At 44.2% G+C, this 24,725-nt stretch overlaps 1 protein-coding gene across 1 annotated transcript in view; it reads right to left on the minus strand.

The window, feature by feature from the left end:
• The window catches only part of LOC147889198 (carboxypeptidase), a 55,409-nt gene extending 31,030 nt beyond the window's left edge, over positions 1 to 24,379 (minus strand). Inside the window, exons 1-2 of the mRNA XM_087391727.1 lie at positions 24,183 to 24,379; positions 23,811 to 23,939 (exon numbers count right to left, since the gene is read on the minus strand). Of these exons, the coding sequence (XP_087247853.1) occupies positions 23,811 to 23,939; positions 24,183 to 24,261 (208 nt within the window). The 5' untranslated portion in view covers positions 24,262 to 24,379. The remainder of the gene's footprint in view (positions 1 to 23,810; positions 23,940 to 24,182) is intronic.
• Between the last annotated feature and the right edge of the window lie 346 nt (positions 24,380 to 24,725).

A 24,725-nucleotide genomic window follows, 5' to 3' on the forward strand; every position in this document is an offset into this window, starting at 1 on the left:
TCATTGCTGCCACCACTTGGTCCCAGTCCTCCTTGGTAAAGTCCGGCAAGGTCTCATGCCAACTCAAGGCTACATCTTCAAGAAAATCAGGCAAAATCTCCGCCCGATCCTTCATGGACCATCCAGAAAGCCGGCATCCTCGAACAAAATCCCGAAGATAAGACTCCAGGTCTTCCCCTTGGGTCTCTCGAAACACTGGAATCTTTACAATGATGAAACACAAAAAGGAAACACCAAGATCCAAATAATATCCCCAACAAGATCCAAACAAGATCCCACAGAGCCTTAGTATACCAAGACCAACTTATTATGCATAACCACTTGTTGAAAACCCTCCACAATGTGATTTTCAACAAAATCTTCAAAAACAAGTGACCAACCAGCACCATGAAAACATTGTGTATACATGCATTCTAGAATCACCCTTCTCACAATAGGAAGTGCACATAAAAGCTTCAAGATATTGTACTCTTCATCATTTGCATAGCAAAAGAAGTTGAAAGCATTAAGAATCAACTCCACTGTTATAGTCGAAAACTACCCAAAGACTAAACTCTTCTTCACACCAAGCTGCCAGTGCATGGAACAATTCCCAATCTATTATTGTGCCTGCTACCGACGTTGTCGATTCACCAAGATATTCAACAGTGCAAACATAAAGGATATGATCATGGTGACTGTGCGAATAGCTTGAGCATCACCTTCACAATCTTCAAGTTCTCTTAAACGGGTTGCAATCTCTTCTAACGGAGTTCTTCCAGGCATCTTGTTTATCTCATCAAAACACATGCCTCTTCTAGGCATAATATGCAATCAAGTACACCCGAGACCGTTTAGTAAGGTGGGATGAATCCAATACCAAACGTACCCGGCGTCTCCATCAAAAGATGTGACATGAAGTTGGGGGTAATAAACTTCACGCACCTCTTCACTTCCTACTGCTTTCGAACTGACTGCCAAAGATATTTATCATTGAGAACGGAATATTAGAAAGAAGCTCACCATACTTTCCTCCCTCAGATGAGAATGAAGATGGTAACATCCCAAGTGATGTTGTAATCAAGCATAGGGAGAAGGAAATGATCAGCAGAGGCCATAATCTCAGCGAGCCGGTTTGGCTAAAGAGAAGAGCGATACGTTGTTGAAAAAAGATCTTGCGGCTCAACATGACATGAACTGATATATATTGAGGAGTTTGAAGGGGATGATTGGGTCGGATGGGTAGATTCCGAGGAAACATTGCACCTCCTTCATAGACACCTTTACACTTAGCTCAAAACACTCTACAAACTGTCATTAGACACAGAGGCCTATAACTTTTAGTAGAGACATGATATTAGAGATTCAAGCACACAAAGAGATGCGCCTTGAGATGGGCTTTGCGTTGATATAAGTTTCATTGAAAACAGACAGACGGTTGAAGAGATATGGACAGTTTACTGGAAGGGGGTAACAACTGTCATGAAAACAGACTGTCAAACACAGAGACTCATAACATTTTGCAGCAGTATCTGATTCAAGATCTAAGCACATAGAGACATGTCCTTAAAGAGAGCTTCGCGCTGATATATATTTCGTAAGAAACAGAGAAGCGGCCAAAAAGTTATGGACAGTTTACTAGACGGGGGTAAAAACTGTCATGAAAACAGACTGTCAGACACAGAGACTCATAACTTTTTGCAGCAGTATATGATTCAAGATCTGATCAAATATAAACATGCGCCTTGAAGAGAGCTTCACGCTGATATAAATTTCATTACAAAAGTTATGAGCAAACACTAACAGGGGGTCAACTGTCATGAAAACTACCCTCCACCCAGGCTAATTTCGCCTGAGCAGGATGCTCCCTCAAGACTCCACCTTCATCAACGATTGACCTCTCATAGATTTTGCCTAGAAGAGGGGAAGAAGTTTGCATGGTGGCTCGGGAAACAGATGGACCATGTGTGCACAGTGAGCGGCCGAATAGAAAGAACTTTCAAGGCTTTGAAAGAGAAAAGGGACGAGACACTCAAGAGAGAGAGAACCTGAAGTGACCTTCATTACAAATAGAGTGAGAATCCACTTCAACACTACAAACACAAGGGAGAAGAAGAGGTTTCATACATATAAGAGGGAGCGGAAGCTCCAAGACTACTCATAGAGAGAGAATAAACTAGAGAGAGATGGACTCAAGAGTCTACATAAGAGAATATCTACAAGAGGGAGAGAAGGCTCATGGAAGAGGCTTGGGGAGACTAGAGCTACAGCAACATGAGGCCTAATGGTGGAAGAGATTGATGAACAAGGGAGAGGAGGGCTCTTTTTATAGAGATTTTGTTACCCTCCTTTACCCATTTACAATTGCTGCCTGTAGATTCCTTTCCCCATCAATTACATAAGCACGTATGTCACCATCCATGTCCTTTTTGGCTACTCTTGCCATGTGTTACATCACAAGATGCTCAAGACTCTTAAAATATTGAGAAAGTCAAGAGTCTCCTCACATGGAGCCCATAGGGACCCTCTCTTTTTCACATGTCCACATCCTCCTTATTCCACATAGGAGTTCTAAAAGGATTCCTCTTGACTTCACACTCCTCCACATGCCTTCCACACGCTTGGCATGTGGCCTCTCTTATATTATTGGAACACATGGACATGAGCCCACCTCTTTATATGATTCACTCTTCCTATTTTCTAAAAAACTCCATAATATCCCATACACAAATAACTCTCACCCCATACCAAGGTATTTATAATTCATACCTATGGTATTTACAATGAGTCATTCCACTCATTCTCTCCATCCCATACAATATCATAGAAAATAGAAATAAGTGAGAGCCGCTAGGCTATCACTTGATACTCAAACTCTTATCAAACATAGAGAAAAACAATACCAATGCCAAATTAAAAATATCAATTTTTGGCGTTACATCTTTCCCCCCCCCCAGTAGATCCTCTCTAGTACAGAGAGGGTCTGCTGGCCCTCAAGGTGGTCGAGCATAGAAGAATTTAAGGCGATACTTATTGGTGCATCCGGGTATCACCATGCCGTCAACATCCGTAAACTGATAGGTTCCATTGGTGACATTCATAGACATCCTTATGGAGGCGTGGCCAAAAGTATCATGCATTAAGAATTCTCCTAGCTGTGCTTGCTGAAGCAAAATGACCAGAGCATTCATGACACATTTCTAGGATTCTCCTAGTCTCCATGGGATCTTTTTCCAATTTATAAAGAATGTTATTAACAATAGTATAGGGACAAGACTTCCTTACCAATCTTTGCTTCTGTTGTGGAGTTAACCCTCGAGGAAACATGCCTTCTTCCACATATTGTTGAATATCTTGCAGTTCTGGCCATCCAGTGTCTACCAAAGAAACCACCCCCCGGTCTTGTACTACAATGGCTTGAGTAGCTAACTCATCTGCCCTTTGATTTTCTTTTCTGTTTATATGAACAAACTTGCAAAAATCAAACTGACTACATAGTGCCATAGCCTTTTGATTAAGCTCCTTCAAATGAGCACTTCTTGTCTTGTAATGCCCTTGCATTTGCTTTATAATAAGCTGAAAATCTCCTCTTACTTCTAATTCTTTAACTTGACTTTGAAGACAACCCTCCAAACCAAGAATCAAAGCATTATACTCAGCATTGTGAGGTGTATGCGTATGTACCACATAGAGGGAGAGAGAGAGAGTTTTAAGGTTAGAGAAATGGAGACAACACTAGATTGGGTCCCTATACCCATTGAGGGCCTCTTTCCCTAAATAGGGAATAATTTGCTTATACTTGGAGAACCTGTAAATATAAAATACTTCAAACAATGAGAGCTGACCCACAAATGCTTGAGAAACAGACCAGGCACGACCAAGGCCCAACGCTGCCCACACTGTCAATGTAGACCACTGTGCAAGGCTATCGAAGAGGCTTGTGCTGTCCATGGGCATGCAACAGAGCTGCGCGAGTGAGAGAGAGAGAAAGGGAGGATGGAAAAAAAGAGAGCCATGGAGCTGAGAAACTGAGTGAATGCTGAGAGAGAGCTGAAAATTGAAAAGGAAAAGCTGCTGAAACATAACACCAAACTTCTACTCTGATCCCGAGCTATGGTGCTGCGTGGACACCTTCTTGGATTGCAATTAGGGACTGCTGAGATTGTTGCCGTCCTGCAGGGATCTTGGAACGGCTAGAGGCTCCACCGGGGCTGGAGAGGAAGGCTGAAGACTTGGAGGCTTTGGATGAGAAATGAGGGTTGCAAGGCCCCCTTTAAATAGGGTTTGGCCAACCCAACCAGCCCAAATCAGATGACCAGCCAGTCGGCTGGTTGGCTGGCTAGGCCATAAATGCCAGCCCAAACGCTGTATAGGGAGGGAAGGGTAGCCTATATAAGGCACCTTCCCTAGTGCTTTTCCCTTTGCTTGGAGCTGCCTTAGGGGGCCCTTTTGGGGCTTCTACCTTGGCTGCTCCTGCCTTCTTCCAGAGGCCAGCCCTTGGGGGCCCTTCTGGGCTGAGACCTAGGTCTAACTAAACCCTAAGATGGAAACATCAACTTACTGAGTTCTCCGAATAACATCCTATGTGACTACGGAAACATACAATCCGAGATCTCTTAAAACAAGATCCACTATCGAATATCCTGTATAAACTTGTGCACAATAAGTTGCTCCGATCACAGGATCATCCAGCTCTTAGGATCTCTTATCTAGGAACATCAAGTTCCAAACAAGGCACTGACATGCCATCATCAGAAGAGATGCGGTAACCCTTCCTGAGATTGAGTCTAGACTATGAAGCTCCAGGGTTGAACCCAAAAAATACATGGCTTCTCTCAAGGTAAAGAATCTTAGTCAGCCCTCGTAAAAAAAAAATCTAATCAGGTTACCCCCAATTCAATTCAGCCTACTTGTACTTCACCCTAGAGGTCCTTGGGTATTATTTGACGTTGGATTATACCACCACATCAGAGAATCTTAAATGTAACATACCTTAGTGTCCCATACCACCAAAGTATACTGCAAATAAAAACTCGGTGGACAATATGAGTGAATCAGGTAGCCAATCCCTCTTCAACTCAGATGATCCCAGATTGAGTCAAGGTGGCAAATCCGTTCTCAATCCTTTTCTTAATGTGATTTCATCACCCCTTGTGTTACAATACCCCAACCAATAGGTCAAAGAAGAAAACCAGTAGGTAGCATCCCTAACAACTCTTGAATCTTGACTATCCATGACCTCGGGCCAAAAGAGTGAGAATCAGAATGACCCCGCCTTTGGACATGATTCAAAGAAGGTATCCAACAAGACTCATCCTGGTCTAATCAATAAGAACCTTCATACGTCCAAACAGTAACTCGAAGAAACGTCAACTCACAATCACATCAAGATCAAAACTTCAAATAGAAACCAAACAAGAATCTACGCACCAAGATTCGAGAAAGGGAAATCCATTTGTCTTAGTTAAGTCCAGTTTAAGATGTAACAAAGTCTCAGGCATCCTCAATGTACCATATACCTAAAAACTTTAAGATATATGGAACAAAAGTACACACTATATAATTTGAAAAAACCAATCAAATTATAAATGCCACTTAGTTACAAATCAAAACCAAATTAATCAAAACCTGGTCAATTTAATAACAAGACAATTTAGAACATAATTCATACAAAATTGGGGAGCTTCTTGAACCAAGAGTGGTTCAAAAGATCTAGTCGAGCAAAAAATAATTAGGTGTCGGTCAAAACTGAGGATTTCAACTTCTTCATCGCTTCTCAATAACTCGGAAGCGGTATAAAGACTCTAAAACAAGCTGTCTACATTTAGAATAGCATGAGTCTTCTTCAATATATTTCTGGTACTGAGGGGTTTTATAGTAGTGAAGAGCTGCCCAGAGTTCATCCATCAGGAATCCATCTCTCGTAGCAGGTCATGAGGTCTACGAGGAATAACCTCCGATGTAGCCTCATTCTCCATCTCAATAAAACAGTAATCCAACGTAGATGTCTCATTACTTTGATGTCCTTCCATGGCTGGAAAATATATCGCACGGGAGAGGGACTAGAAGAAAAACAGCTGTGTCCAAACACGTGCTCTTCACACTAGCAAAAGAGAATCTGTTGCTGCGTGGAATCAGGGAAGAAGGCAGGTAGAGCACATCAAGAAAGATGGCAGAATCTGATAGGCTGATCTCAGACGGAAAGAGGGTGGGAAATTCGCTTTCATGCGCTGAAGTGCTGAAGTGAGAGAGAGAGAGAGAGAGAGAGAGAGAGAGAGAGAGAGAGAAAGGAATCCCGGGTATATAAATAGCGAGGAAGGGCCACCAAAAGCTAGGCGAATTTAGGGTGGGTGCTTGATTTAGAGCAAGTGCTTTCCTTGCTAGAGAAAAACAAAAAGCAACCTGCTTTTTTGACCAAAAAACAGTCTCACTTTAATAGATCTGGTTTCGCTTTTCTCCAGCCAGCCAAAAATAGCCAAAACGTGCTAAAATCAGGCCATACACTCCTTCCCAAAGCCAAGCGCCTGCCCCAATCATATCGCCTCCATCTCTGATGCCCGAATCTCCTACACAAGCCGTTCTCTGGCTTATGAATGCCCTCTCTTTCCTCCTCCTCAACTGCAGCAAATCTAGGTCTCTAGGGTAGGAAATCAACAACCCAAGCGTGGGTAGTTATAGGTCAGAAACGATCCATCCTCATATCTCTTGCTAAAAGCATCAAGTCTTCTCATCACCTACCCTTCTCAGGGTATCACGAATTCCAAACACGTAGCAACCGAGAGAGCACACAGCCTATGGACTTCTATTTCTTCCACAAATCTCTCAATCATGAGCGCACATCATCAGCCAACAATTCAGCCCATACATGAGCGGAAATTCAGATTTGCAAGAGCAACCTTAAAAAGCATACATGGAAGACATCTTTTCTGCATACCTCGCGTTGAATTCAATTGTGATAGGACGGCTCTGATACCAAATGACACGACCCCGCAGGATCTGACCCTATCATTGACCTAGAATCTCGTCCTCGATACAACCAGAATCATAGCGCAGGTGCCTCGATCCTCCCGACCACCCCCGAGCACGTGGGCTACAGCTCGACTCATCCATAGGCCCGTATCTAACCCAGGCATCCCATACCACCTGAGCTTGTCCAGAGGACCTTCGATACACCACCTATGATCTGCCATGTAGATGGCCAGAGTCCCGGCCTGGGTCCAAGTCCCATTCATCAGTTGAGGAGCGCTCAACTGATCTACACAATAGCAAACCCGCTATAGATAGCACAATGCTATGAATAGCTCCCTCCATATAAAGCGAGCACTATATATGAATCAATCTCTATATATAGCGATCTCGGCTAAAAATAGCCATCCACCCCTATGCTATCATGTAACCCACGTTGACCTGCTATCCAACCCTAGGTACACCATGCACATGACACAAGATGTAGCGAACCATAAAACTCCACAAGGAGTAGTTAGTGCCATCCAACTTATCCTCCTATGTGAGGACGTCAAACACCTCATTGGGGTTGTTCTGAGCTATTTCTGCCAGAAAACTAAAAAATGCAGCAAACTAGACAAATAAAATGCCTTCTTGGGATGTAAAATACACAACCAAAGTTTGCAAAAAATTTTGCCCACAATGACAATGGCTGTCACAGCCTATCAAAGGCTTGAAATGCACCACAATCCTCCGCATTTGCCAAAAAATCTACAAAGTATATCTGCAAAAAATGGCAAATGTCTGCAATTTGACTCACACTGGAGTCCAATCTCCCAAATGAACTTTAAACTGCCAAATTGCATCCAAAATGCAAAAGCCTCAAATTTCTGCAAGAAATTGCACCTGAAAGGAGGCAAATCAACCTGTTTATATGTGATCAGATCTTGAATCAGATACTGCTGCAAAAAGTTATGAGTCTCTGTGTCTGACAGTCTGTACCTATGGATGAGTCGAGCTGTAGCCCACGTGCTCGGGGGTGGTCGAGAGGATCGAGGCACCTGCGCTATGATTCTGGTTGTATCGAGGACGAGATCTAGGTCAGTTATAGGGTCAGATCCTGTGGGGTCGTGTCATCTTGGTTAGCAAACATCTCTAGGATTATGTCAATAGAGATGAGGCAAGGGTAGAAACTGTGGCTACACATGTCACTCCTACAGCTGTAGAGGTTAAAATGCATGACAAGTTATTAGAGCAACAGTTGCTACTCCAGTGGCTCCCACAGTAGAGCAGAAAAGATGGGATTCTAGGGATGTACAAGCTCTTTCAGTTATTTCTCTTTTTGTCAAGAGGTTCATTATTCCTCACGTTCGGTCATGCAAGACCTCGAAGGCAGCTTGAGAGATTTTAGAGAGTATGTTTGCAGCAAGAAATGATGCCAGAGTTTCTTTCCTGAAGAGAGAATTATCTCATACACATATGGATGAGAGAGATTTTATGAATGCTCACCTCACAAAACTTCAGGATTTGAGGGAAGAGTTGCTGAATATAGATGAGGTTATTCCGGATTCAGAGATGATTACCACCACTCTGAATTCTCTTCCTTAGTCTTATCTCGGTTTCCACACCTCGTTGAATTTGTCATTGAAGGGGGAGGCAGCTATCCTCTCTCTTTTCACGAGTTGGTAGAACTCTTGTTGTAAGAAGAGCACACAAGAAGAAACATGGCAACACGGGCTGGCGAGCATGCCATGCTTTCTAAGTTCAAGCCTAAAGGAAAAGGGCAGCAAAAGCAACCCACACATTAGCATAAAGCTGATTCAGGACAGCCCTCTTATAAGGCTAAAGGTGATGCAGATAAACCTAAGAGGAAGGGCATTTGTCACTATTGCAAGAAGCCAGGTCATTACATTGGTGAATGCAAGAAGCAAATATCTAAGGAAAAGAAAAGAAAGGGATTCAAGTATGGTTGTCTCATATGCATCAGTTCCTAATGCACATGATGCAGAAGATGTTACAACCAACTTTGTGGAAGAGCACTATGTCTTTTTATCTTGCATTTCAGATTTTCCTGTGGCTAGTCCAGAGACCACAACCACTCTTGATGATGACCCGTATGCTTTCTTAACTTGCAGTTATGACCCTTTACAGGATGCATGCTCTTTTAGTATCGATGAGACACTGAACACTTGGTATTTTGATAGTAGTGCTTCTAAGAACATCACTTCTAGGAAGAGCCTTTTTGCATCTTTGCATGCACCACCCGCTAAAAAGGTCACATGTGCAAACAATTCTTCTTATTCAATATGTGGAGTGCGGGACATCATACTCACATCCACGAATGACATGAATTTCAGAATTACGTTCTTTTTGTGCCAGAATTTGCTTTCAGTGTCCTCTCTCAATCGAGGAGGCTTTCAGGTCATATTCGATGATGCTGAGTGTGCAGTCTGAGACAAAGAGAATGACTATGCTTTGATGTTGTCTAGCACTTTGTATCCGGGTCTTTTTCAGCTTGACATTTATGAGAAAAGATCCGATCTTGCACTTTCAGCGAGAACTCCCACTGCTGCGATGCAGAATGCGGAGTTATGGCATGCCAGATATGGGCACATGAGCTATGGCAGCTTGATGACACTTCAGAAGCATGCTATGGTTGACGCATTGCCTCCTTTGGAGTCACCTCCTCCTCATGCATGTGAAGGATGCATCCTTGGCAAGATGCATAGATTTCAATTTAAGAAGAATGGTGTAATAAGAGCTACTCGTAAATTACAGCTCATACACAGTGATGTTTGCGGTCTCATGAGGACACCTGCTTTTGGTGGTTATCTCTATTATGTTACATTCATAGATGACTACACCGATTATACTTGGGTCTATCGTCTAAAGAAAAAATCAGAGGTGTTTATGCATCTTAAACACTTTGTGGCTATGGTTGAAAATGAGGCAGGATTCAAAGTGCAGACACTTCGCACTGACAGAGGAGCAGAGTATATGTCTCATGAATTTGAGGCATTTTTTAAGGAAAAAGGCATCACACATTAGCTTACAATGAGGCTTACACCTCAACAAAATGGCAAAACTAAGCGCAAAAGTCGCACTCTTATGGAGATGGATAGATGCATGCTTACTAGTAAGAAGTTGCCTCACAGGTTTTAGCTCGAAGGCCTCATGTATGCCAATTATGTTTTGAATCGGGCTCCCACAAAGGCTTTGAAGACAATCACTCCCTATGAGGCTTAGCATGGGAGAAAGACTTCAGTGGATCACTTCAGAGTTTTTGGTTGTGTTGCATATGCCCACGTGCCTGTGGAGTTTCAACATAAGTTGTCAGATAAGGCACTTAAGTGTATTTTTGTTGGGTATAGTGCACAAAGAAAAGGCTATCATCTCTACAATCCTGCTTCTCGCAAGATTTTTATGAGTAGAGATATTATTTTTTCAGAGAATTCAGCACATACACATGCTGAATTTACTATTCCAGCTTCTTCAAATGATGTTTTTGTGAACAAACGGAGAGCAAGGGTAAGAGAGAGTGTGAGCTGAACGTAAGTGTACTGAAAAGTAGACTGAAATGAAGTGAGTACAAAAAAAAAGTGAAGGGTTTTGTCTCAATGACAAAACCCTATCTTATCCACTAACCGTAGTTAGGGATTAGACTGTGGTTAGGGGGAAAAACCTCATAGAGGAAAAAGTGCCCCCAACCTACTTATTACAATACATTGGCCACTACCTACAATATGATAATAATTCTAACACCCCCCTGTAGTGCCAATGTGGTGTACAAGGTAGTGAGCAATCACCAAAAGGAGATAAGTTTAGGGCACTCCGAAATGCCTCAAAATTCTCACGTGGGAGTGCTTTGGTGAAGATGTCTGCAACATTGTCATGTGTTGACACATAGATCATATTGATCTCCCCTGCATGCAACTTCTCTCTGACATAATGATAATGAACCTCGCAAGCATGAAACACAGGATTCTTTGCCACTGCTTTAGCACTCTAACTATAAGTGAGAATTGGAGAAGGACCCTCCAATAAGAGACGAAGATCATCAAACAAACGTCGCAGCCAAACACATTCAACTGTCGCTGTTAAAGCTGCCCTGTACTCAGCTTCACATGAGGAAGTAGCCACTATAGATTACTTCTTGCTCAGCCAAGAAATGCAAGCTTTGCCCAAAAAGAAACAATTACCACTAGTGGACTGCCTGGTATCATAGTCTCCAACCCAATCTGAATCACTAAAAGCATGCATCTGCAAGTCACCCCCCCGGGAAACATCAAACCATAAGACTTTGTGCTTTGCAAATAACGGAAGATGGGTTTTACAGCCTGCCAATGTGTTGTCTTTCGGCTGTGCATATATTTGCTCACCTAAGATACTGCATACTGAATATCAAGCCTAGTATTGCACAAATAAATGAGGCATCCAACAGCCTGGCTGTAAAGTGTGACATCCACTGATTCACCTGTATCATACATAGTAAGCTTCAGCCCCGGCTCCATGGAAGTAGCTATAGGCTTGCAATGATGCATGTTGAACCTATCCAAGAGCTTCTGCACATACTTGGATTGAGACATAACGATGCCACGCTTGTCGTGTGTAAACTGGATCCCCAAATAAAAATTTAACATGCCCAAATCTATCATGTCAAATTCAGCTTTCAACTCAGCTTTGAAATCTGCAATTATTTCCTCATTTGACCCTGTGAGCAGCATGTCATCTACATAACGAATGATGACCAAAATATCTCCCCCATCCTTCTTGATGTAGAGGGTGCTTTCCGTGGGACTATTATGTAACCCCTTACTTGCCAGGAATGCATCAATCTTGGCATACCATGCACGTGGGGCTTGTTTCAAGCCATATAAAGCTTTGTTAACCTTGCAAACCTGAAGTGCATTGCTAGAAAGTTCAAATCCAGGAGGTTGTTTGACATAAACCTCTTCTTGCCCATTAAGGAAAGCTGTTTTTACTACAATCAGTCCAAGTGTCATTTTTGACCAAGACTGATTGCCTCCCACCTGCATTAGCGTCTTCATAGACAGAGTGTCGTTCTTTTCTTTCATTCTAACCAACCCTATACCTCCTTTTGAGGTGAAAAGTAAGTCAAAGCTGAAAGCATGCCATCTTCCTTCCCATACAAAATTGTTGATGCATTTGTCCACCTTCCTCATACAATTTTTTGAGGAAGGTGGACAAATGCATTCTAACCAACCCTATACCTCCTTCTTTTGAGATGAAAAGTAAGTCAAAGCTGAAAGCATGCCATCTTCCTTCCCATACAATTGTTGATGCATTTGTCCACCTTCCTCATACATGTTTAGCTACAGTTATCCTTCCTGTGAGCGAGAGTGTCTTGCCCGACCATTTATCAAACTTTTCTTTGATTCTTTGGAAGGCCCAGTCAATCCTACCCCAATCGGGCATCCAAGATACTTGATGATATGGCCCTTTGGGACCCGTTTGAATTCGCATCTGTCTGTCCATTGGGGCTGCTTTGTCCAAGAGAGCCATAGGGCCTCAGTTTTATTATTGTTGATTTTCAATCCTGACAATTCTGCAAACTCATTAAAGACTTCCATGAAATTCTCGATATTCTCTTCAATTCCCTCAAGAAAGCTCGTGTTATCATCTGCGAAAAACGGTGTGCAATAGTTGGTGCCATCTGGGAGCAACAAGCCCTTCAGTGTTCCTTTGCTCTAGTATCAAACTATTTGACTCAAGAGTGGCTCTGTTACTATGGCAAAGAGAAGAGGTGCCAGTGGGCATCCTTGCCTCACAGATCTCTGCATCTCAAAACTCTGATAATGGTAACCATTGACAGCTATCTGAGCCCAAGCATTTGAAAAGAGCCTTCTGACCAGGCCGCAGAAGTTTTCCCCGAATCCCAGAGCCCGCATTGTGCGTAATATTAAGTCCCATGACACCCTGTCGTATGCTTTCTCCAAGTCCATATTTAGCATCATGTACTGTTTGTTTTGAGCCATTGTGTAGTCTTTTGCAATCAAAGCGTTGAGAACTGCGTCTTTGATGTTCCTTCCTGTAATGAAACCGTATTGACTCTGGTGAATGATTCTTCCCAGAATGAACTTGATTCGATTAGCTAACAGTTTGGCCACAATCTTATAGGTTGTGTTGACCATTGCCAATGGTCTCCACTGGCATGGGGATAGCTTATTGTGGCTTTTGGCAATCAAGTTGATAATCCCAGTATTTAGGCTTTGAGGCATCTCTCCTTACACAGCCACTGAATCAACTTGACTAACTCGTTTTTGCAAAGTGGCCAGAAGTGCTGGTAAAACTCTGCTGGTATCCCATCAGGGCCCCATGCTTTTTCCTTAGGAAATTGAATGATTGTAAATCTGATTTCTTCCTCCAAGAAGGGTCTCTGCAGCATGGAATCCTCGTATATGTTAACCCTCCTTGGCATATCAGCTAGGAAGTCTTCCATCCTGTTATCATAATTGTCCGGCAATATAGGTCTGGAACCAGCTATTCGACTAACGTGCATCGAAGACACCTGCAATTTCTTTTTCCCCTGTCACCAAGTTTCCTGATTCGTCCTGAATCATTGTAATGCACTCTCTTTTCCTTTTATCTTTGACAAGTTTGAAGAAGAAAGAGTTGGGCTTGTCTCCATCTTCTAGCCATTTGTGCCTCAATTGGATGCGAGCTGCTTTAAGCATCTCATGCTCCTGCATTCGTAGAAACACTTCAGTAGTACTTAGGAGCGAAGCTAAGTGCCTGTCCTTCGGTGTGTCTTGAATCGCCTTCAGAATTGAGTCTCTCGCTTCCCCTGCCAGTCTGAATTGTTGCCTTCCTCTTTTTGCCCTATTTCTCCCAAACTCTTTAGCCACCATTGTGATTGCGTGCATGCAGCTTAACCATTTCTTGACAACGTTACCTGGCCTGTTAGTGGCCTTCCACCATTCTGCAGAGATTCTAGCATCAAATTCCTTACCTCCAATCATTGAGAGCTTAAAGGGTGGAGGCCCTTTATTCGGTGTCGTGTCTGTCAGTAAATCAAATTGCAACAAAAGCGGAAAGTGATATGAATCAAAGCATTCCTTCATGACTCTTCCCTGTACTCTAGGCTTTATCCAGTCTCCTTTATTGGAAAAGTAAATACTCTCTAGTCTTGCCACACTTCATGTCTCATCTGCATGTCTATTGTGCCAGGTAAATATTCTTGCTTCCTTCAGCACATCGTAGCTTATCCAGTCGATTAGTTCACTGCTTGTTTCCATATGCTTCCACTTTGTTCTTTCTTGTAACGGCATGTCATTACTTTCGTGTGATCTATCCAGATCACTGCATACATTATTCCAGTCCCCCATGAGTACAGCATCTCTTCGGGCTATTGTTTCTCTCAGCCTATCCCACAACTCACTCCTAAGGGTCGTATTGTTGGGGGCATATACAGAGACTACTGAGAACTGCACGCTATGATAGACAATGCCTGCTAAGACAAACTCGCCCGCCGGGTTAGTGACTACTGCTTTCACTTCAATCTCTTCTTCCAATAGCAAAGCCGTTCCTCCCTTTCCTGCCTCTAGGCAGTTACTAAGGCAGACATATCCTTTGATTTGAAGTCCGTCAATATTCTTCGGTCCTGTTTTTAGTTCCTGTAGAGCAAAAATACTCGGTCTATGCAGTCTAACTAACTTCTTCACTACTAGTTGTTTCCATGTCGAACAAACTCCTCTTACATTCCAAGACATGCATGTAATCTGAGGTATTCTGATGGTTGTGTTAGGCATCTTCCCCTCCAGGCTCTTGCTCCATGTCATCTGCCAGAGGCGCATAAACGTTGACGAAGGGTAGTCCCTTGCGTAACTTGCCTTTGATTGCTATGAGTGTCACGATCTGTGACGTATTCCTTTCTCTATTTCTAGACTTATGGATGGTTTGATGAATGGACACTTGTGGAAGGGTATGCCCTTTCGACGGGACACTTCCTATGAGGCACAACCCTTGCCCTTTCGACGGGACACTTCCTATGAGGCACAACCCTTCACAAGAGACATCCTATTGAAGAGACATTTCTATTGTAATGTACCCTCTCATCAAGGGTCACACCCTTCACAAGGGGTACACACCTCTTCATGCACATACCCTTTGGAGTACACACCTTTTTATGTGTGACTCTTCACTCTCTATATAAGAGAGGCCCAATTGTATGGATGACACTACAGATACACTATAGACATTCAAGCAATACAATTATTCCTTGTTCTCTGCTATCTCAGTCTCCTTTCTGTTCCTTAGCACATTTCTAAATATAGTAAATCTAGGATTTCTTACAGTGGTATCAGAGCAAAATTCGCTCCTGCCTGTAGGAAATGCCCCCCACCTTCTAGCGCCGATCTGATACATCTTTTCCGCTAGAAGGATATCCGTGCACATTGTGCATGGAAGAGATGGAGAGGATGCGCTTAAAAATTTTTAGCGCCAACCCTGCCTAAAGTCATCGATGGCCTCTCCATCTCCCACACATCACGAGTTGATGTGAATGGACACAACAAAAATCGTGTCTTTTCAGGTGCTTGGGCTGTCCCAAAACCAAGGGACGCACCTTTTCCACCATCGGACACACCTTTTGATGAAGAGTCTCGACTCCTCACCCAAGGGACACACCCCATCGTGAACAAAAGGACACACCTATTCATGTAGGGACACCCCTTTGAAAAAACACACCCCTTCATGAAAAGGTGCACCTATTCCAAGGGTCACACCCCTTCGAATAGGCACACCTTTTAGGCACCAAGCACTTATAAAAAGGGTACCTAGAGGGGTTAAAATGGAAAACCCAGCCCCAAACCTTAGGTTTACCCTAGGTACCCTAGGGTTAAATAAACCCACCATTTAATTTTTGGGCAACCACCCAACCTAGGGAGCCACAAACGAAAAAGGGACGCACCCTTTGTCGTCCGTACGGATTTGCACGCAGGCTCGCCTCCATCGTACGGAATCTGGTCACGCAGGATCTGCCCTCTTTCCTCGCCATATGCAGCCCCTGCCTCTCGCCATTTTCGCTGGCAGCCCCTAGCCATATGCAGCCCTGCCTCTCGCCGGTTCGCTGCTAGCCTTGCCTCGCCATTTCGCTGCCAGCCCGCGCCGGTTCGCTGCCAGCCTTGACTCGCCATTTCGCTGCCAGCCCGCGCCATTTCGCTGCCAGCCAGCCCTCGCCATTTTTCGCTGCCAGCCCTCGCCATTTTGCTGCCAGCCACCTTGCCATTTTGCAGCCCCGCTGGTTTTTTCGGCCCTGTTTCCTGCCAGCCTGCAGCGTGAGCACAGTGCCAGCCATCCATTTTGCCGCAAATCAGCCTGCAACCAGTTTTTTTCGCCATTGATAGCCTGCTCCCCTTGTTTCTCCACCTTTTTCCTGCCAGATCAGCAGCAGTTTCAGTCTCCTATCGCGATGAAGACAGCCTATTAAATGCCAAGCCCAAATCTGCTCCTCGCCACCCATTGCAACATGGACCTCCGGACAGAAATCTGCAGGCCTCTTCTACGCAACAATTTGGCAGATTAAATCATTGCCAGGTGGAGTCTTTCCATTCTGCTTTTAAGGATTCTCTTGTCATTATGAAATTATAGCAAATGAAAGACGCTTCCTTAAAGCATGGAAACCCCTGGTAATTCACCCGGCATTTCAAGGACACCTCAGGCATCATCTACTACACAATATCGTGTTCAGATTGCACAACCAGCCCATTTCGGAGCTTTTGCATCGTGGGTTTTCTATGTCACGTGCCCTCCTAGTGATTTGGACCACATCCTATACCTTGTGCGTGAGGCACCTCAGTTACACTACTTCCTCAGCGCAGTCCAAGTTGTGTTCCACGAGACACGAAGATACCCAGAACCCGATATTCCTCAAGAGTTTGCTGTCCATCTTTGGAGAGAATTTTACCCCTCACCTTCAGCATCTCCAGGGTACTCTCCACCTCCTTCAGCTCCCAGATATCCTCCTATACAGGTTGTACCTTCCCCAAGACAGTATTTACACTCTGAAGGCACTCCTTCTCCTGGATATCCTCCACTTCCAACAGCAGCTCCTTATCCCTTCTCAGATCCGTGGACTCTGCAACCTACTCCTGTCCTCTCACGAGCAGTAACACCACTTTCGGCATCACCAGTGTTACCTCAGACAGGACCTCCTTTACCAGACTTGCACGGGTGGTTCCATCCTGCCTCGCCTGCCCACTCCAACATGAGCAACCTTAGGGAGCAGCCCGAATCCTCTTCCAGGAATGGTACAAACTACAGCGCAAGTTCGTGCTTTTCTCACAGGGATCTCCGATATGTCGCAACGCTCGCGTGAAGCCTCTCCAGAGATCAAAGACTCAAGTCCAAAAAAGACCCCTGAAGTCAACGTACAAGGCGAAACACTACTGCAACTTCAAATTTCCCAGCTTCAGGACAGCATCTCCGACTTGGTCCAGAAAGTTCAACAACTTCAAGATTCTCGCAGTACCACACATACAAAGGATGACATGACGCAACCAGACAACTATGCGGATTCATTTCCACCAGAGGTAGAAAACACTGAACTACGTGCCCTCTACCGTTTACTTCAAGCTTCCAAAACTAAAAGACTTGACATCAAACTTCCGGAAGCCTACACTGGTCAACGCAATCACCAAACAGTTGACCAATGGCTCGCAAAAATGCGCATGTATTTTGATACTGTTGACCTCACTGAAGGCAAAAAGATCGCCTTGGCAGCCTCCCTCCTTAAGGATACAGCTTTCCTATGGTGGCAAAGACGCTTAAAGGATGGCAAAAGTGTGTTAACATGGGAACGTTTTGAACACGTGCTCCGTAAGCAGTTCATACCTGCCAATGCGGAGTTCCAAGCACGTTCAAAACTTCGACAGTTGAAGCAAACAAGCTCCCTGTCTTCCTACATCTCTCAGTTCACCACATTGGTGCTGGAGATTGATGGTTTAACTGAGGATGATCGCCTTCATGCTTTCATCTCAGGCCTAAATCCCTCATTACGCATTGATGTCCTTAAAGCAAACATCACCACCACAGCTGGCGCTATTGCTTACGCAGAGCGCATTACAGATTTCCAAAACACAGGGAAGCAGAGTGCTAATCGCACACAGAACTCTACTATGGCCAAAGGTGCTCGCCCTCAAGATAACACCAGGTTTCGAAAAAACTCCGGTAATCAAGGTCAGTGACTGTCTCAAGATCCCCAGAAGTCTCAGAAATCGTATGCTAGATTCCAAGAGAAGCACTCCTCCAAGGATCGTGCCTCTTCTTCTTCACAAAGTCATTACCGACATCCCCAACATAAAGGTGCGGCCACTGACAAGAAGAACAACTCCAGCACAAAAGGACTTTGTACCATCTGTACAGGCGACCATAGATGGTTCGATTGTCCCAAACGACCAAAGCAAAATTCCAATATAGAACCTAGTACTCCCCAAAGAGAAGATGCTACCCCAGCACAAGACAAGAAAGGCAAAGCTGTTCGAATGGCAAATACCATCCACCTGAGCGCCTTGCAAGCAACCCCGAACCTTCCCGGGCCACTCAAGTACTTTGTGTTCAAGGATCGATTCGTGGAACAACGGTCACTATCCTCATCGACAGTGGCTGCTCTCATAACTTCCTAGCTAGTTCTATGGTCGACAAACTTCGATTGACCACCAGTCCTAGTCTCATGGACTATCAGATTGAACTCGCAAATGGAACTACCTTCTTGTGCAACACCAGGATCAAAAACTTGTCTTTTCGCATCCAACATTATACGGACAAGTTGACCTTCGACATCATGCCTCTTTCTCGGTACGATGTCATACTTGGACAACAGTGGCTCTACGACTATGATCCATCAATCAGTTTTCGCAGCCATACTATCCAGTTTGTCTACCAGGGAAAACTTATTGAGCTAACCGGTTCTAGGGACTCTCCTTCAACCCCAGTTGCCTCTGCCCTACAAGTAAAGAAGTGGGTTCGTAAACGCCAAGTAAAGACTTCACTTCTGTTGGTTACGGTAGTAGAGGAGACACTAACAAAGGATCCTCCTGAATACCTCAACCAACCTTTTTTCCAACCCTACCTGGATATTTTTCCACAGGAATTGCCAAAGCAGTTACCACCTCGATGACCAGTGGATCACCCAATTGAACTTATTCCCGGCAGTAATCCCCGTCGAAACTTCCTTATTGGGTTTCTTACACTCAAAATGAAGAAATCCAAAGACAGGTCACCGAACTACTCGACAAAGGTCACATTCGGCCCAGTCGCAGCCCTTTCGGATCTCCTGTACTACTTGTGGAAAAAAAAAATAAGTCGATGCGCCTCTGCATCGACTACCGAGCCCTCAACAAGCTCACTATCGAAAACAAGTATCCATTGCCTCGCATCGATGACCTCTTCGATCAACTTCTACACGCAACACAATTCTCAAATATTGATCTTCGTTCAGGTTATCATCAAATTCGCATACGAGAAGGCGATGAGTACAAGACAGCTTTTCGAACAAAGTATGGACACTATGAATGTTTGGTCATGCCCTTTGGGTTAAACGATGCCCCGACCACATTCATGACACTAATGAACGACATCTTCAGGCCTTTCCTCGATAAGTTCGTCATCGTTTACCTCGATGACATCCTCGTTTTCAGCAGATCCCTACATAAGCACAAACAACATCTTCACCAAGTTTTTGAAGTTCTCTGCGCAAATTCTCTCTACATCAACATTGAGAAGAGTGAGTTCTTCAAAACCCAACTTGAATATTTGGGACATGTTATTTCAGCTCAAGGCATCTCTGTGGATCCCAAGAAGGTCGAGGTAATCCAAAACTGGCCTACTCCTAAGAATGTTCATGATGTCCGCTCTTTTCTCAAATTGGCAAACTTCTACCATACAAAGGTCAATCAGTTTTCAGAAATCGCAGCTCCTATGTCCGAATTATTGAAAAGCACAGCAATTTTTCAGTGGCTTCCCGAAACAGAGTATAGTTTCCAACAACTCAAGCAAGCACTCACTACCACACCAGTTGTGGCTATTGCTGACCCAAACCTTCCATTTGAGGTCATGACCGACGCTTCCGACATCGCTACAGGAGCAGTCTTGATGCAAGAAGGCAGAGTTATTGCTTTTGACAGCCATAAACATTCTGATATCCAAACCCGATACCCAGTTTATGATAAGGAGTTTCTTGCCGTTGTACATGCTTATCGCTCTTGGAAACATTATCTCATGGCAGCCGACTCGGTGGTCAAAACAGACCATCACTCTTTAAAGTATATCTTTACTCAGCCAGTCATGAACGCTCGACAAGCACGCTGGGTTGAGTTTCTGGCCAACTTTCACATGACCATTGAGTACATTCCAAGACTACGCAATGTAGTTGCAGATGCTCTCAGCAGGTTACCTCTAGCATCAGCTATGGTAATCTCTACATTATCTGTGGATGTTCCGAATTCATTCAAAGGGAAGTATTTCAATGATAAAGACTTCGGCACAGCAGTACAAGTTCTTTCAAAAGATCAACCTTCGACTTCCGAACAGAAGATTTTCTCATCCTATTCTTATACGGACGACCTTCTGTATTATCAAGATCGCGTCTGTGTACCACATGACAAGGATGTTCGACGTCTTTTGTTAAAAGAGCATCATGTAGTTCCTTATGCTGCCCATCCAAGCATCAACAAGACTTATAGGTTACTCAGTGCAACATACTACTGGCCTCATATGAAAAGCGACGTCATCAAAATGGTTACATCTTGCTTATCTTGTCAACAAATGAAAGCAAGCCGACGACTTCCAACAGGACTTCTTCAACCTCTTCCAGTTCCAACTGAAAGGTGGGAAAGTATTTCCATGGATTTCATTACAACACTACCATGATCCTCCAGAGATAACACTCAGATTATGGTAATTGTTGATCGATTGTCTAAAATGACACACTTTGTTGCTTGCAAAAGCAGTGCACAGGCTCCGGACATAGCCAAACTCTTCATACAACACATCTTCCTACACCATGGATTGCCCAAGAATATCATATCCCACAGAGATCCTAAGTTTACTAGTCACTTTTGGATTTCACTGTTCGAATCTTTGGGTACAACTCTACTGTTCAGTTCAGCCTACCACCCAGAATCAGATGGCCAAACTGAAAGAGTCAACCAAGTTCTGGAAGAAATGCTTCAACATTATATTCAGTCACGCCTAGCAGCTTGGGAAGAGTATCTACCACTCCTTGAGTTTGCCTATAATAACTCTTTCCATAGTGCCATTAGCATGACTCCATTCCAAGCAGCTTATGGACACACTCCAATTGTACCAACGAATTTTGTACTTCAACATCGAGTGGCCCTAGCTGATTAACTGGTTCAAGAAATGCAAGACATTCTACTCCAAGTCAGGGATCATATGCGAACAGCACAAGAGCGGTATCAACGGTCTGCCAACAAACATAGACGTCACCTGGAATTTGACACTGGTGACATGGTGCTATTATTTGTAGCCCCACATCGCTATAAGACGGTTAAGTCTGTGTTTCCTAAGTTGCGACCAAGATACTATGGACCTTTCCGGATCGTCAAGAAAAATTCACCTTTAAGTTACAAATTGGAATTACCACCATCATGGGGTAAAATCCATCCAACATTTCATATTTCTTGGCTAAAGACGTACATTCCAGGCGATGAAGCAGTTCCTCCTGCAAGTGATTATGTCCCAGAAATCGAAGACGATTATGTTCTCCTTATTCCTGAGCGTATTCTGGACCATCGACAGCGAGAGACTCGACATCGACTTATCACGGAATTCCTTGTTCTTTGGCGAGATCTGGACGACTCCGACGCTACTTGGCAATCTGATGAAGACTTACAGCAGTACCCTCACAATTTACAGCAGTATTTTCAGAATTTACAGTGATATTTTCTACATCAGTTCATTATCTCCACCAGGGTCTTATTTTGAGTGGGAGGGGATGTCACGCTCTGTGACATATTCCTTTCTCTATTTCTAGACTTATGGATGGTTTGATGAATGGACACTTGTGGAAGGGTATGCCCTTTCGACGGGACACTTCCTGTGAGGCACAACCCTTGCCCTTTCGACGGGGCACTTCCTATGAGGCACAACCCTTCACAAGAGACATCCTATTGAAGAGCATTTCTATTGTAATGTACCCTCTCATCAAGGGTCACACCCTTCACAAGGGGTACACACCTCTTCATGCACATACCCTTTGGAGTACACACCTTTTTATGTGTGACTCTTCACTCTCTATATAAGAGAGGCCCAATTGTATGGATGACACTACAGGTACACACTATAGACATTCAAGCAATACAATTATTCCTTGTTCTCTGCTATCTCAGTCTCCTTTCTGTTCCTTAGCACATTTCTAAATATAGTAAATCTAGGATTTCTTACACTGAGGGAGACTGCATTTCTTTGCTCCGCTTCCTTTTGAGTGCCTGACTTGCTCTCCTTTGCTTTACGTAGCACTTCCTTAATCTGCTCGAACATCTGCCCTCTTTCAAACTCGTTCGGTGCCTCTTGGATTTGCTTGTTTGTCAAGGGTCATGTCGTTTTCGATGGTCCCTCACGTGTTCCTTCTTCCTCCAATGCAGGTCCTTCCTTCCAAGGAAGAGCTTGCATGGTAGCGTTCTGCGTGGATATCTCCTGCATGTTGGTTTTCCCGCCTGCAGGGTCTCTATTCTGCTCTTTTGCATGAGTCTGCGGGATCTTTTCAGTCTCATCTCTTTCGTCTCCCCCCTTTTCTGGACATTCTCTTACGAAATGACCACTCTTCCTGCAAAAATAACATGCGTTAGGGAAAATACCAAATCATACCTCCACGAAGAGGTTCCATCCGTTAGGGAGATCCAGCTCAAGCGCTTCTGGGACCTCCTTTCTTCTGTCCCATAGAATACAAGCCTCCTCTTTGGTTGAATCGATGGCATGTAGGGGACTCAGGGCCGACGCGATCGTAGCCAACTCAGGTAGTAGTATCTCGTTGAGTCCAGGAAAGTGGATCCAAACTGGACATTCATACTGAAGACCTCCTCCTCCGGTGTGAAGTATGCGCTCCAAGGTATAGCGTACACCATGTTTCCCCGGTAACCAACTGAGCTTGACACCAGCCATTCTCCTTCGCTTGGAAACGACACTGTTGCTTGGAAGGACCCGCGGCCAACGAATCTGAAATCCACCAAAGTAGCATTTCCTTGATATGCAGAGACAAACCACTTGGGGAAGTCGTCCTCTAACGGAACTCGTCCCATGAAAAGCATGAAGACACCGCAATCCAACTATCCGTTATACTCCCTGCACAGTGATTCTGGTTGAATGTCGACCTGCATGCGCAGGATTTTGCTTGCCTCTCCTGTCTGGAACCCTTCCCTTTTCCTAATGTTAATCCTCTGTAAGTCGTGCTCCAAGCATGCAAGGTCGATGGCATGCAAGAAATCTTGTCCTGTCTTAACTGCTTCCGCAAAGGAGATTGACTGCTCACATACCACATCTTCAGTTCTCTGCACCTTCCTCGGCGAACATTGCTGCGGCTGCGGACGTTTGGCGTCAGGTTGCCCTCTTTTGGCGGCAGATAAACGTGAGTTCAGGAGAGCTCACATCCCGAGGGTCCACGGAGTTGTTGAGAGACGACCCATCAACTTCAAGGTTTTTTGCTAATTGCAGAATTGCCTGTACCTTGTCAAATGTTGAGAGTCTGTCTCATTGTTTACGTACGAGAGAACGCAATTTTCAACTCGTGATGACTATTTTGTTGCTTGGCATTGGATCGAGACGTTAAGCTGCAAACTTTTTGCTACGAAAAAATCCAAACTTCAGCTCTCTTGCAAGTGCCAATTGGTGTATAGCGAAAACAAGCTCACCACCGAAGTGCGCAGTGTGGAATCGGCAGGCGCGGGCGTGGTTCTCTACAGGGTTGAATTGCTTTTTGCAGTTACGGCATGTCCTCAGGGTTGTAGGTGTTTGCTGTCCTACCGTTACTTGAAGACAGCCTGCAATGGAAAAGGCAAACAACAAAACCATAAAGCGATGGAAGTAAGAGCATTAAGCATAAGTAGGAGACAAAATTAATCTCCCTCTCCTTGTTTGTATAACTCGGAGCTCTCTCTCTCACACACACACAGACACACAGAGACACAAATTCCCCTCCCTCGTTAGGTATTTGCAGATACGTAAATTTTGTGAAGGCTCTCTCTGACCTGATGAACCATGCATTCAGCGTAGTATAGGAATACCTGCGAGCGGCCTCCAAGTTGCGGGGAGAGTAGTTTTGGAGGGAGGCAAGCTGCAGGGCACAACCTGACTTGTCAACATGACGACTCACGAACAATCCACACAGGATTTGCATAATGCTTTTACTTGGATCGTTCTCAAAAGGGTGAGTTCTTTTGCCTTTAACAAGGTGAAAATTTCACTAAGGTGTAAGAGATTTTTAGCCATGCCAGAGGGTGTAAGAGATTTATAGTCGGAGTGAAGGGGTCACTTTGTTTCAGCAAATTAGTCGGTAGCATGTGTGGTCCGGTCGCTCTGCCAGGCTTTCTTTCAGGTATAGGATAGTTGCTTTGGGTTGCTCTACAAAATACTGCTCAGTCGTCGTGTCTGCACTTAATGTTTGTTTCTTCTTGCATGGAAGTGGAAGCTTCATCCCAAGTGGGAGATGTGTGTTTGAAGCGTGGCGCATTGTTCGCTGAGATGCAGGAGGTCGTGGGCAAGGTGTTGTTGATGCATTGTCATTGCTCTTTGTTTTAGGAGTTGTTCTTTGGTAGTAGAATGTAGGT

Source organism: Dipteris shenzhenensis, chromosome 20, assembly GCF_047967505.1.
Source record: "Dipteris shenzhenensis isolate YYH24624 ecotype China chromosome 20, Dip_SZ_1.0, whole genome shotgun sequence".
Taxonomy (NCBI): Eukaryota; Viridiplantae; Streptophyta; class Polypodiopsida; order Gleicheniales; family Dipteridaceae; genus Dipteris; species Dipteris shenzhenensis.